General features: G+C 43.9%; 1 protein-coding gene across 8 annotated transcripts in view; it reads left to right on the top strand.

The window, feature by feature from the left end:
• The window catches only part of LOC101153072 (17-beta-hydroxysteroid dehydrogenase type 6), a 37,857-nt gene extending 28,827 nt beyond the window's left edge, over positions 1–9,030 (top strand). For all 8 annotated transcript variants that reach the window (XM_055359332.1, XM_019039147.3, XM_055359333.1 and 5 more), the window contains exons 4-6: positions 1,704–1,962; positions 6,088–6,251; positions 8,364–9,030. In XM_055359332.1, coding sequence (XP_055215307.1) covers positions 1,704–1,962; positions 6,088–6,251; positions 8,364–8,581 — 641 coding nt within the window. In that variant the 3' untranslated portion in view covers positions 8,582–9,030. The remainder of the gene's footprint in view (positions 1–1,703; positions 1,963–6,087; positions 6,252–8,363) is intronic.
• The last annotated feature ends 6,143 nt before the right edge of the window (positions 9,031–15,173 follow it).

Genomic DNA, 15,173 nt, shown 5'->3' with positions numbered 1-15,173 from the left:
CCTCCCCATCTGATTAGGAATAAATAGTGACTTCTCTTAAAAACATAATTTATTCAAAGACCTGTACTAACATTCTTAAATATCTGCTAGCTGTAATAAAGAAATCAATGTACTTTATGTTCTTAGCTCCCACAATTTAACCTAAATATTTGCCCTGGCATGCTTATACGGGTCCAAACAAGCATTAGGTCATAGCCTGTTCCTCTTCCTTATTTGAAGGTGTTTTTACCTTTTTCAACATTCCACAAGTTACTTCCTCCTTCCTTTGTTCTCCTCTGCCTTTGCCTCTTTTAAAAAGTTCTAAGTGAGGCCGGGTGCGTGGCTCACACCTGTAATCCCAGCACTTTGGGAGGCCGAGGCGGGCAGATCACGAGGTCAGGAGATCGAGACCATCCTGGCGAACACGGTGAAACCCCCGTCTCTACTAAAAATACCAAAAAAATTAGCCGGGCGTCTGTAGTCCCAGCTACTCAGGAGGCTAAGGCAGGAGAATGGGGTGAACCCGGGGGGCAGAGCTTGCAGTGAGTGGAGATCCCGCCACTGCACTCCAGCCTGGGCGAGACTCCGTCTCAAAAAAAAAAAAAAAAAAAAAAATTCTAAGTTGCTAGCCAATCAAGACAAATATAAAATGTGAGGTCCTGTTGCAGTCAGTAAAAACCAGACACAACAATAAAATAGACATGTCAGGTTATAAATGACCCTGTCTCCTTTGTTCAGTATACTCTCATGGCAAATCTGCTGGCAAGTATACCCTTTCCGCAAAAAGTGAAAAAAATGGCCTTACTAAAAAAATTAAATTTATGTTCAAGTGCTATTTCTTTATGACACCAAAAAGCAAACATTTCAAACAGCGGGGCTTCTTTAATCTGTTCATTATCAGTTCTGGAAAATTCTTAGCCATCATTACTTCAAATACTGCCTTTATTCCATTTCCCTCCCTTATTTCTGGATCTTATTAGACATATGTTTCATGTTTTTACTTTGGTCTTGCTTCCCTTTTCTTTCATGGTTTTAATCTCTTTATATTTGTTCCATAGTCTGTATATTTTTCTTTACTGTCTTCCAGTTTGCTACTTTCTTTCTTCCACTATGTCTATCTACTATTAAACCTGTCTAACAAATTTTAAAATTTCAATAGTTGTATCTTTTATTTCTGAAGTTTTATTTGGTTCTTTCTCAAATCTGCTTGATCAATTTTATAGTATTTTAATGAATATTTTCAATCCTTTTATTTAAAAATTATATTTAGCAGGCTGGGCGCGGTGGCTCACGCCTGTAATCCCAGTACTTTGGGAGGCTGAGGCGGGTGGATCACGAGGTCAAGAGATGGAGACCATCCTAGCCAACATGGTGAAACCCCATCTCTACTAAAAATACAAACATTGGCTGGGTGTGGTGGTGCATGCCTGTAGTCCCAGCTACTTGGGAGGCTGAGGGCAGGAGAATCGCTTGAACCCGGGAGGCAGACTTTGCAGTGAGCTGAGATCATGCCACTGCACTCCAGCCTGGCGATAGGGCGAGACTTTGTCTCAAAAAAAAAATTATATTTAGCAAACTTATATGTTATATCATTTGGGCTGCAAACTCTCATGGGGGTGGTTAGTGGTTATGATTCCTCAAGAGTGATTCTTTCCCCACCAAAGTTCAAAATAGAGTATTTTTGCCTGAAACCAAACTCCTGATATGACTTTTAATTGTTTTAGGACTCTGGGGACTGGTGAACAATGCAGGCATTCTTACACCAATTACCTTATGTGAGTGGCTGAACACTGAGGACTCTATGAATATGCTCAAAGTGAACCTCATTGGTGTGATCCAGGTGACCCTGAGCGTGCTTCCTTTGGTGAGGAGAGCACGGGGAAGAATTGTCAATGTCTCCAGCATTCTGGGAAGAGTTGCTTTCTTTGTAGGAGGCTACTGTGTCTCCAAGTATGGAGTGGAAGCCTTTTCAGATATTCTGAGGTAACTCTTAAGTTAAAACAAAAACAGCTATTGAGCACTGAAATATGTCTTAGGCATTGTGCTAGTTGCTTTCACCTATCTTATTTCATCACTCCTCAAATCTTGATACATAGTTATTATTACTAGTCTATTTTATATAGATAACAGGCTCAAATTTTCTTATCTGTCCCAAAGTTCACCTACCATAGCCAGAATTTGGCAGAACTGTGTTTTGACCCAGGTCTTTGTCTTCTACCACTATGTCACACTTCAATTCTCAATATTTATTTTTTATTTTTGAGACAGGGTCTCACTCTGTTGCCCAAGCTGGAGTGCAGTTGTGTGATCATCATGGTTCATTGCAGCCTCAACCTCCTGGGCTCAAACGATCCTTCCACCTCAACTTCCCTGGTAGCTGGGACTATGGGTGCATGCTGCCATGCCCAGCTAATTTTTTATAGTTTGTAGAGATGGAGTCTCATTATGTTGCCCAGGCTAGTCTCAAACGCCTGGGCTAAAGTGATCTTCCGCCTCAGCCTCCGAACGTGCTGGGATTACAGGCATGAGACATTGTGCCCGGCCTGGCTTTTATTCATGCATTGTTTCAGTTTCATGTCCTTCCACCGGCTGCTTCATTCTTTTGATAGATCCCCCTCCCCCATATATATGTGTGTGTATCATATATATGTATGTGTATTTATTTATTTTCTGAGACGGAGTCTCACTCTGTTGCCCAGGCTGGAGTGCAGTGATGCGATTTTGGCTCACTGCAACCTCTGACTCCCGGGTTCAAGTGATTCTTCTGCCTCAGCCTCCCAAGTAGCTGGGACCACAGGTACGTGCCACTACACCCAGCTAATTGGTGTATTTTTAGCAGAGACGGGGTTTCACCATGCTGGCTAGGATGGTCTTGAACTCCTGACCTCATGTGATCCACCCATCTTGGCCTCCCAAAGTGCTGAGATTACAGGCATGAGCCACTGTGCCTGGCCTATTTATTTGTTTTTAAGAGACAGAGTTTCACTATATTGCCTGGGCTGGAGTGCAGTGGCTATTCACAGGCATGATCATAGCTTACGACAACCTTGAACTCCTGGGCTGGAGCTGTCCAGCTGCCTTAGCCTCCTGAGTAGCTAGGACTACAGTCCTGCACTACTGCACTCAGCCTATTTTCCTTATAATTCTTGAGAGAGCATCCTATTGGCTGAGTTCATTTTTTGTGTGTGCCAGGCAATACCACACTGTGTGACATTTTTGTGCATGGTTATGGGTAAGGTACTGCAGGAAGTACTTTCCATCCATTAAATCATTTAACTTTCATAGCAACCCAATGAAGAAGGCATTATTTTTATTCTTATTGTACATCTGAGGAAACTGAGGCACAGAGGTTTAGTAATTTGCCCATGGTCATATTGGTAATCACAGGCAGAGCTACTGTTCAGCCTTACAAGGGACTCTCCTCCTGTCAAGTCCCCTTCCTGGTCCAATCAGCTGTGGACAAGAGGCTGTAGTCACATGGTCCAAAATATTGCTGTGCACGCTCCTCTTTAGCAGGGGCTGACTTTTGGGCAGTTTCACTTGGAAATGGGCTGTGAATATTAAAGGCAGTATGTATTGACTTTTATGGCCACTGTAATAAATTATCATAGGTAATTTATGGTATATGGTGTTTTAAAACACTTTTTTTTTTTTTTTTGTAATCAGTTCGTAATCAGTATCATTTGACCAAAACTGAGGTGTTGACAGGGCCACATTCCTTCTGAAATCACTATGGGAGAATCCATTCCTTGCCTCTTCCAGCTTCTGGTGGCTGCCAGCATTCTTTGGCCATGGCTACATCACTCCAATCTCTGCCTCCGTGTTCACATCACCTTTTCCTCTTTTGTCAGTCATCAAATCCACTTCTGCTTCTCTTATAAGGATCTTTGTGATTGCATTTAGGGCCCACGCAGATAATCTAGGATAACCCCCTATCTCAACCGCCTTAACTTAATCACACCTGCAAAGTCTTTGCCACATAAGGCAACATTTACAGGGATTAGGACCTGATCTCTTTGGGGGCCGTTATTTAGCCTACCACTTACCATGACTGGTATATAAGTGTTGCAATATGAGTGTTATATGCCTAGGGAGAAAACAGAGAAATAGCCAAGAAATTACATGAGTTGTTACCATGCAGTAGGCACCTCACTTGGTTTCCTGCCTATCTAACGTTCTGTGTACTGCCACAGGGCTGCTGTGTGATTTACCACCACCTAGGGCTGGTCTCTCGGACTCCTTGACTCATTCCCAGACTAAGAGCAAAGATATATCCTTCCAACATTCAAATGACTATGTAACTCCTTTAGAAAATTCAAGTTCACCCTAGTTGTGCTCAGGATAAACAGGGAAAGGAAGTTTTGTTCTATATTTGCATTGGAATGTTAAAGGGGAATGGAGACAAGGGGTGGTAGGAATCAGAGTGAGAAAACTCCAAGGAGAAGTGAAATTTAGAGGAGGAGAGTCACCTCTGGCTGCAAAGCCCTCTCCTCTTCTCCATTACATGTGGGCACCTGGAGACTCTCTTTGAAGCTCTAACATGGAAGGTTTTAGGTTTTGGTTTGGTAAGTGAGGCTTTTCCCTTAGAACAGTAGTTCTTAAACTCTAGCATGCCTCAGAGTCACCTGGAAGGCTTGTTAAAACAGATTATTGAGTCTCACCCCCAGAGTTTCTAATTTAGTAAGTCTAGACTGGGGCCCAATACTTTGCATTTCTAAAAAGTTACCAGATGCTGACGATGCCATTGATCCAGGGTCCACACTTTAAGAACCACTGCTTAGAGGTCATAATGCTTGTGGTCTGCCTCCTTATGGACCATTATTTCAAACGTTTCTCCTTGCTGACAGCTTGAGCTTCGTCTTCTCCAGCAAGGCTGCCTGGACCCATAGTTTAGGGAACACTCCTCCTCACTGTCCCTAGAGCTCCTAGAGTACGCCTCTGCCGTGGTGCACAGTGCCATCTTACTTCTCTCGGTGTAGGCAGCACTTAGTGCAGTACTTAGCCCATAGTCGGCCTTTGATAAGTATTTTTGGAACTGTTTGCTGAACTAACTTGAATATTCTGGAATTGGCAATTTTAATGCTCACATCCTGTTTCATTAGTGATCTCTTAGTCCACACACTGTCATTTTCCACAAGCCCATGCTTTTACATGTGGAATTCCCATTGCCTGGTTTGTTATTCTTCCCTTTTCTTTACTTGGAAATTTCCTTTTGTCTTTTAAGATAATGGTCCCCAACCTTTTTGGCACCAGGGACCTGTTTCGTGGAAGACAGTTTTTTCATGCCCCAGGTGGGGATGGCGGGAAGAAAGAGATGGTTTCGGGAAATAACTGTTCAACCTCAGGATTCTTATAGGGAGTGTGCAACTTAGGTCCCTTGCATGCACATTCACAATAGGATTCATGCCCCTATGAGACTCTAATATCTGGCTGATCTGAGAGGAGGTGGAGCTCAGGCGGTAATGCTGGCTCACCCACTGCTTACCTCCTGCTGTGTGGCCCAGTCCCTAACAGGCCACGGACTTATGGGTCTGCACCCCAGGTTTGGGGATCCCTGTTTTAAGAATCAACTGAAATATTTTTCTCCTCACTGAAGCTTTCCCTGACTGCCTCAGAAAATCTATCTGTACCTTCCTCTCTACTTTCATAGCCCCTTGAATCCCTCTCCTTTATAATTCTTTTGAGTTGTGTTGTAGTTATTTGTCTACTTGTTGGACTCACCCACTGTGAACTTTCTGAGATGAGGAACTGAGTCTTAATCTTCTGAGTTTGTGAGACACTTAGCACAGTGCCAGTCATAATAAATGCTAATTTTATTTATTGTCATTTGTATCCTTCATGTCTCCAGAGTCTAGCACACAGTAGGTACTTAATAACTGTTTATTAAATGAGTGATTCTAGAATTGAATGGTTACGGTAGTTGGTATAATAATTTCCTAATTGTTGGATCCAGGGATGTTTATATTTAAATTTTTTTTCCTCTCCATTTCTTTATTCTTTAAAATATTCAGTAAAGGTATTTTATAATTTTTTTTGTTTTGCTTTTCCTTCCTGAAAGCATTGAAATGGTGGTGGTCTTTAATCATAACTTGTGGGGTTTTATTTCAGGCGTGAGATTCAACATTTTGGGGTGAAAATCAGCATAGTTGAACCTGGCTACTTCAGAACGGGAATGACAAACATGACACAGTCCTTAGAGCGAATGAAGCAAAGTTGGAAAGAAGCCCCCAAGCATATTAAGGAGACCTATGGACAGCAGTATTTTGATGCCCGTAAGCTTTTTTCTTTTGATAGGGATAATGGGTACCCTGTATTAGTCCATTCTCATGCTGCTATGAAGAAATAACCGAGACTGGGTAATTTATAAAGAAAAGAGGTTTAATTGACTCACGGTTCTGCATGGCTGGGGAGTCCTCAGGAAACTTACAATCATGGCAGAAGGCACCTCTTCACAGGATGGCAGGAGAGGGAATGAGTGCAAGCAGAGGAAAGCCCCTTATGAAACCATCAGATCTTGTGAGAACTCACTACTAAAAGAACAGCATATGGGAACGACCCCCATGATTCAGTACCTCCCACCAGGTCCCTCCCACGACATGTGGAGATTATGGGACTATAATTCAAGATGAGATTTGGGTGGGGACACAAAGCCAAACCATATCAGTACCCTTGCATGAGAAGGGGAAAAGAGGGTTGGTGGACAGTGATTGGCAGATCCTCTCAGGACAAAGCTCCTTAAATAAAGCATTCCCAGAACAGAAGGAAGTCAGGAAGGTCCCAGTGCTCTCATGGTTGGCTTGGTCTGATGACTATCATGGTTGAGGAGGGGGACATATAGGTGGCCTGGGGCCAGGCTCTTCCCTGCCTTGTCCTCTGTGGGCCAGGGCACCTGAACACTAGGAGGTATTACATACTTAGAGGCATGGACTCTTGAGAGGGTGTGCCCCTTGGTAGCATGGCAGGGCTGGTGTGAGATGTCTGCTCAACTAAAGTGCAGTCTTCATCATTGTTTACCCTTTTGATAACAAAGGGCTTGTCCACAAACTATGTATCTTAATGTGACAGGAGAAAGCATGTAGGTGGGAAGAGGTAAGTCAGTGAGGACAAGTCTTTGCAGAGCCCTATGGGCCATTCCCTGAGGCTATATTTCTCTTGTTTGGGTGATAGGAGCTTTGTGGGAGTGGGATTTGTCAATTTCCTATAAGAATATTATTCTGAAGACCTGGAGGAGGAGGTGGCAGCAGCGGCGAAAAATGGGAATGACTTCTAATAGGTACAGGGTTTCTTTTTGGGATGATGAAAATGTTCTAAATGTAGATTGTGATGATGATTGCACAACTCTGAATATACTAAAAATTATTGATTTGTACACTTTAAATGGCTGAATTTTATGATATATGAATATCTCAATAATGTTAAAAAAATTTCCAGTTGAAAAAGTATATTCCCATATCTGTGTTGTTCTAAACCTATTTAAAAATCCTCTAGTAACAGAATTAAGTTGTGTGTGTGTTTTTTTTTTTTTTTGAGACAGAGTCTCGCTCTGTCACCCAGGCTGGAGTGCAGTGGCGTGATCTTGGCTCACTGCAACCTCTGCCTCCCGGGTTCAAGCAATTCTCCTGTCTCAGCTTCCTGAGTAACTGGGACTACAGGCATGCACCACCAAGCCTGGCTAATTTTTGTATTTTTAGTAGACATGGGGTTTCACCATGTTGGCCATGCTGGTCTCGAACTCCTGACCCCAAATTATCCACCCACCTCGGCCTCCCAAAGTGCTGGGATTACAGGCATGAGCCACTGCACCCAGCCATCAGAATTGAGTTTTGAGCCCAGGCGTGGTGCCTCACACCTATAATTCCAGCACTTTGGGAGGCTGACATGGGAGGATCGCTTGAGCCCAGGAATTCAAGACCAGCCTGGGCAACATAGTGAGACCTTGTGTATACAAAAAATAAACAAAATTAGCTGGGCATGGGGATGCGTACCTGTAGTCCCAGCTATGTGGGAAGCTGACGAAGGAGGATCACGAGCCTGGGAGGCAGAGGTTGCAGTGAGCTGAGATTGTACCACTACACTCCAACCTGGGTGACAGAGCAAGACCCTGTCTCAAAAAAAACCCCAAAAAACAACCAAACAAAAAAAGAAAAATGATTGAGTTTTAAAATTAAAATTAAATAAAATCCAAAATTTAGTTTTTATTCCAGTGCATTAGCTATTGTTTAAGTGCTCAATAGCTACATATGGCTAGTGGCTATCATATTGGGATGCACATTCTAGATCATTCTATCTTGTAGAAATTAGATGTGGTGAGACTTCTGTGACTGCATGATCTTAAAAATATAAGGAATAAGATTGTTGACCACCATTTCTTTTTTTGTATGCAGTTTACAATATCATGAAGGAAGGGCTGTTGAATTGTAGCACAAACCTGAACCTAGTCACTGACTGCATGGAACATGCTCTGACATCGGTGCATCCGCGAACTCGATATTCAGCTGGCTGGGATGCTAAATTTTTCTTCATCCCTCTATCTTATTTACCTACATCACTGGCAGACTACATTTTGACTAGATCTTGGCCCAAACCAGCCCAGGCAGTCTAAAGAAAACTGGGTTGGTGCTTCTTGGAATGAAGGCAAAAATCTGAAATTGTTAGTGTCTCAGTAATCCTGATTTAGAACCCAGGCTTTTTGTAACAATGTGTTTTCTTGCCTAAATTCATTTATCTGGCATCATCAGAGTACTAACATGTTTATATTTCAGATATCCAAAGCTTACCCACTTTAGGTGATGAATCTTTACTATTTTAGCCCTTTTTTGATGAGACTATTTGTCTAAAGTGAATCATTTGTTCTTGCCTTATTAAACAGAGTAGATGGAAAACAATGTAACCTATTTTGAAGTCATTTCTTTATGAATATGAATAATTGTTCTATGCTTTAATAATCCATTGTGAAGAAACTACTAAGAAATATGTTGGTGTGTTTGTCCTTACTTGAAATGGGTCTGTATTATGGTACTTTTAATAAATATTTGATTTTTCTTTCTCTTCTCTTTTTGTCAGCAGTCTTTTTTCCCCAATATATTTCTTCCTTTTTTAAAAAGAAATTACTTTTTAAATTTTAAATCAAAATAATGTTATACATATATAGCTAAAAATTCAATTAATACTCAAAAGCTTAAAATGAAAAATGGCAATCCTTGCCCTTATCCTCATCCTTCATTGCTGCTCGTCAGAGGCAAATGGTCTCAACTTTTAGCTATTTCTTCTGGTATTTATCTCTGAACTTCTAAATGATATACTGTTATTTTTTTATTAATTTTAGCTATTCTCAATTGACTTTCTGTTATGGTGCAAATTTGGCTTTTTTTACATCACTTTCCTGCCCATTTCCTTTATCCTTATAGTTTGAATATAATTTTATCACATTTCTGGTTAAATGAACAGTGTTTATATAATTAAGTATGTGAATATTATTAACTATTTAATCAAGTATTTTTCTTTTATAGTAACATTTTTTTGTTTTTCTTGGAGTTAATTATTGCCTTGCTTTTTTGCTTGCAAAGGTTTTTATTTACCTTAACCTGTTTTTGGTTGTTCTCTCAGATCTGTCACTACCAGTAGTGTTCTCTAAATAATTAAATAGATTATAGACTTATTCAGTCTATTTCAACCCCCCACCCCTCCTGTCCCTGGAGATTTCCCTCTCACAGCTTTTTTTTTTTTTTTTTTTTTTTTTTATTGATCATTCTTGGGTGTTTCTCGCAGAGGGGGATTTGGCAGGGCCATAGGACAATAGTGGAGGGAAGGTCAGCAGATAAACAAGTGAACAAAGGTCTCTGGTTTTCCTAGGCAGAGGACCCTGTGGCCTTCCGCAGTGTTTGTGTCCCTGGGTACTTGAGATTAGGGAGTGGTGATGATGACTCTTAACGAGCATGCTGCCTTCAAGCATCTGTTTAACAAAGCACATCTTGCACCGCCCTTAATCCATTTAACCCTGAGTGGACACAGCACATGTTTCAGAGAGCACAGGGTTGGGGGTAAGGTCATAGATCAACAGGATCCCAAGGCAGAAGAATTTTTCTTAGTACAGAACAAAATGAAAAGTCTCCCATGTCTACTTCTTTCTACACAGACACAGCAACCATCCGATTTCTCAATCTTTTTCCCACCTTTCCCCCTTTTCTATTCCACAAAACCGCCATTGTCATCATGGCCCATTCTCAATGAGCTGTTGGGTACACCTCCCAGACAGGGTGGTGGCCGGGCAGAGGGGCTCCTCACTTCCCAGAAGGGGCGGCCGGGCAGAGGCGCCCCCCACCTCCCAGACGGGGTGGCTGGCCGGGCGGAGGCGCCCCCCACCTCCCTCCCGGACGGGGCGGCTGGCCGGGCGGGGGCTGACCCCCCACCTCCCTCCCAGATGGGGCGGCTGGCCGGGCGGGGGCTGACCCCCCACCTCCCTCCCAGACGGGGCGGCTGGCCGGGAAGGGGCTGACCCCCCACCTCCCTCCCGGACGGGGTGGCTGCCGGGCGGAGACACTCCTTACTTCCCAGATGGGGTGGCTGCCGGGCGGAGGGGCTCCTCACTTCTCAGACGGGGTGGCTGCCGGGTGGAGGGGCTCCTCACTTCTTAGACGGGGTGGCTGCCGGGTGGAGGGGCTCCTCACTTCTCAGACGGGGAGGCCGGGCAGAGACGCTCCTCACCTCCCAGACGGGGTCGCGGCCGGGCAGAGGCGCTCCTCACATCCCAGACGGGGCGGCGGGGCAGAGGCGCTCCCCACATCTCAGACGATGGGCGGCCGGGCAGAGACGCTCCTCACTTCCTAGATGGGATGGCGGCCGGGAAGAGGCACACCTCACTTCCCAGACTGGGCAGCCAGGCAGAGGGGCTCCTCACATCCCAGATGATGGGCAGCCAGGCAGAGATGCTCCTCACTTCCCAGACGGGGTGGCGGCTGGGCAGAGGCTGCAATCTTGGCACTTTGGGAGGCCAAGGCAGGCGGCTGGGAGGTGGAGGTTGTGGCCAGCCAAGATCATGCCACTGCACTCCAGCCTGGGCACCATTGAGCACTGAGTGAACCAGACTCCGTCTGCAATCCCGGCACCTCGGGAGGCCGAGGCTGGCAGATCACTCGCAGTCAGGAGCTGGAGACCAGCCCGGCCAACACAGCGAAACCCCGTCTCCACCAAAAAAATATGAAAACCAGTCAGGCGTGCCTGCAATCGCAGGCACTCAGCAGGCTGAGGCAGGAGAATCAGGCAGGGAGGTTGCAGTGAGCCGAGATGGCAGCAGTACAGTCCAGCTTCGGCTCGGCATCAGAGGGAGACCGTGGAAAGAGAGGGAGAGGGAGACTGTGGGGAGGGGGAGGGAGAGGGAGAGGGAGAGGGAGAGGTCTCACTGCTTTCTCCTCCTGTTTCTGTGTGGGCTGGTTGTTCTCTGGTTCTGCTACTCAATTATTTTTCTAGGACTTCCCTACATCTCTTTCCTGCTGTCTGAAATCCTGTTTCCTGGAGCATATGGCCTCTTAGTTTTCTCCCTTATTTTGACAGAACTCATTCTTACTAGCTAAGTCTTTGCATGTTTAAAAAGGTCTCTGTTGGCCGGGCGCGGTGGCTCACGACTGTAATCCCAGCACTTTGGGAGGCCGAGGAGGGTGGATCACAAGGTCAGGAGATCGAGACCATCCTGGCTAACACGGTGAAATCCCCGTCTCTACTAAAAATACAAAAAGTTAGCCGAGTGTGGTGGCAGGCGCCTGTAGTCCCAGCTGCTCGGGAGGCTGAGGCAGGAGAATGGCGTGAACCCGGGAGGTGGAGCTTGCAGTGAGCCAAGATCACGCCGCGGCACTCCAGCCTGGGCGACAGAGTCAGACTCCGTCTCAAAAAAAAAAAAAGATCTCTGTTGGCCAGGCGTGCTCTGTTGGCCAGTCATGGTGGCTCACACCTGTAATCCCAGCACTTTGGGAGGCCAAGCTGGGTGGATCACCTGCAGTTAGGAGTTCGAGACCAGCCTGACCAACATGGTGAAACCTCATCTTACTAAAAATACAAAAATTAGCTAGGTGTAGTGGTGGGCACCTGAAATCCAGCTACTCTGGAGGCTGAGGCAGGAGAATCGCTTGAGCCTGGGAGGTGGAGGTTGCAGTGAGCCGAGATCACACCACTGCACTCCAGCCTGAGTGAGAGGGTGAGACTCTGTCTCAAAAAAAAAAAAAAGAGAAAAGGTCTCTGTTCTTATAATAGATTAGCTGAGCATGGACTTCTAGGGTTGAAAATAATTTTCTTTCGGGATTTTAAAGACATTGCTTCACTTTCTTGTCATATCCATTAAGAACCTTAATGCCATTCTGATTCTTGTTCCTTTGTTCCTTTTTGTCCCTATTCTATGGAAGGTTTTAGGCTCTGTTTAGAAGATAAGTACATAAATGTTTATTTTATTCGAAATCTTTATCTTTTATTGCAGGTGTTCCAAAATTTCATAATGATGGACATAGGGGTAGCTCTTCTATTCAGTTATTGTACTGGGTACTTAGTACAAGTCATGATGTAGGAGAGAGATTGGAGAATTGCTAAAATGATGGCAAGGAGGTTGAGAGAGATTCAGTTTGGTGCATAAGTGGGAGAACGGGCTTCAAATAGCATGACTTAAGTAAGAGTTTGTTTTCTTAGGCCAGGCATGGTGGCTCACGCCTGTAATCTAGCACTTTGGGAGGCTGAGGTGGGGGTGGATTACCTGTGGTCAGGAGTTTGAGACCAGCCTGGCCAACATGGTGAACCCTGTCTCTACTAAAAATACGAAAATTGGCCAGGTGCGGTGGCTCACTCCTGCAATCCCAGCACTTTGGGAGGCCGAGGTGGGCGGATCACTAGGTCAGGAGTTCGAGAACAGTATGGCCAACAAGGTGAAACCCCGTCTCTACTAAAACTACAAAAATTAGCCAGGCGTGGTGGCGGGTGCCTGTAATCCCAGCTGCTTGGGAGGCTGAGGCAGGAGAATCACTTGAACCTGGGAGGCAGAGGTTGCAGTGAGCTGAGATCGCGCCACAGCACTCCAGCCTGGGCGACAGAGTGAGACTTCATCTCAACAACAACAACAACAAAACAAAAAAATTAGCCAGGGGTGGTGGTACACACCTGTAATCCCAGCTAATCAGGAGGCTGATGCATGAGAATCGCTTGAACCTGGGAGATGGAGTTTGCAGTGAGCTGAGATCACAACACTGCACTCCAGCCTGGGTGACAGAGCGAGACCCTGTCTCAAAAAAAAAAAAAAAAGAAAAAAGTTTGTTAAGTAATAGTAAATTAGCGGATAGGAGGTCACTGGCATTGCTTCAGTAACTCATCTTTGTCAGGATTAAACTCTATGTGCATCTTCTGGCCTTTTCTTCCAGCTTGTCACTTCAAGGTTGTAAGATGGTTGCTGCGGATCCAGACATCACTTTCAAGTGACACCATATAAGTCAACCTAAATAACAAAGGGAGGCTCTCTAAAAGAAAAAGACATTTATTTGGGAATAGAGTATTGCAATGAGAATATACCCGTCATAGTAAACTATGTGCATATTCAGGGAGGTAAAGGAAGACAAAGGTTTTTAAAGAAAAGAGGGAAATTGCACAATTGTTTTAAAATAATTATATTTGGCTACAAAGATCAATAACAAGGATGATGTCAGTCCAGGTTGGACAGGCAGTTCTGGGGCAGATGTTCTTGCGGTGTTTTTTATGGAAATTTCTGGTGGCTTCTGTGCAAGGATATGATTTTTCCAGAGTCTTTTTTGTGAGGCATACAAGCATAAAGAACCTTCTCTTCATGGCCTTCCATGGCTCGATTTGTCAGGGCTCTTCTTTCTTTAAACATTAGTGACTCCATTTTGATTCTGGCAACTTTCACACAAAAGAGAATGATGGTATAAGGGAGAATGGTGGTGATGTCTGCATCTATCATCTTCTATAAGGAGAACAAAAGATTTCTCAGAAATCCCCACAGCAGACTTTCCCCTATATGGGTGACCGCTATACGGGTTACTTTTGAGAGTGAAAGGAGGCACTTTTATTTATTTATGTTTTGAGTCAGAGTCTTGCTCTGTTACCCAGGCTGGAGTGCAGTGGCACAATCTCGGCTCGCTGCAACCTCCATCTCTTGGGTTCACGTGATTCCTGTGCCTCAGCCTCCTGAGTATTTGGGATCACAGGTGTGTGCCGCCATGCCCGGCTAATTTTTGTATTTTTCATAGAGACAAGGTTTTACCATGTTGGCCAGGTTGGTCTCAAACTCCTGACCTCAAGTGATCCATCCGCCTCAGACTCCCAAAGTGCTGGGATTACAGGTGTGAGCCACCGTGCCTGGCCAGGAGGCACTATTAATCATTTACACGGAACCCTGATTTTATCTTTACACATTATATGAATGTATCAAATTATCACATGTATCCCCAAAATAAGTACATCTATTATGTATGAATACAAAAAATTAAAAAAAATTTACACAGGGATAACAAATATAAATGAGTACTGTCCTAGGTAAATCGAGACATCTGATCACCCTGCTTTGATATACTACCATTATCTAATCTTTAGTTCTTATATAAATTCTGCCAGTTGTTTGAAAAATGTTCTATATAGCAATTAAATTTTTTCCCCAGGATCTAATGCAGCATCTTACTTTGCATTCAATTGTCATGTTCCTGTTCTCACTTAATTTTGAATAGTTTAATTTCTTTTTCACAATTCTTTCACATTTCTGACATTTTTAAAGAGTGTGGGCCAGTTATTTTGTAAAGCGACCCCAAGTTGGATTGTATGCTGTGTCCTCATGATTAGATCCAGGATGTGCATTTTGGCAGAAATGCCACAGAAGTGATATTGTGTCCCTCTCACTGCATCATGTCAGTAGGCATAGATGTGTTTATCTCATTATTGGTGTTAATTGTGAATCCTTGCTTAGAGTCTGCCATGCTTCTCCACTGCAAAGTTAACATTTTTTCCTTTGTAATTAATGAGTAATTTGTGAGGCTATTTTGAGATTGTATAAATGTCCTGTTCCTCATCAAACTTTAACAAGTAATTTTTAGAACTACTAATGATTCTTATCTAAATCAGTTATTACTATGACGGTTGCAAATAGTGATTTCTAACTTCATCATTCCATCTATGTTTAAAAGGTGACATGTCTATCTCCTTTATTTTTTATTTAA

Source organism: Gorilla gorilla, chromosome 10 (genome assembly GCF_029281585.2).
Source record: "Gorilla gorilla gorilla isolate KB3781 chromosome 10, NHGRI_mGorGor1-v2.1_pri, whole genome shotgun sequence".
Lineage (NCBI taxonomy): Eukaryota > Metazoa > Chordata > Mammalia > Primates > Hominidae > Gorilla > Gorilla gorilla.
This window is presented reverse-complemented; position numbering and strand designations above follow the sequence as displayed.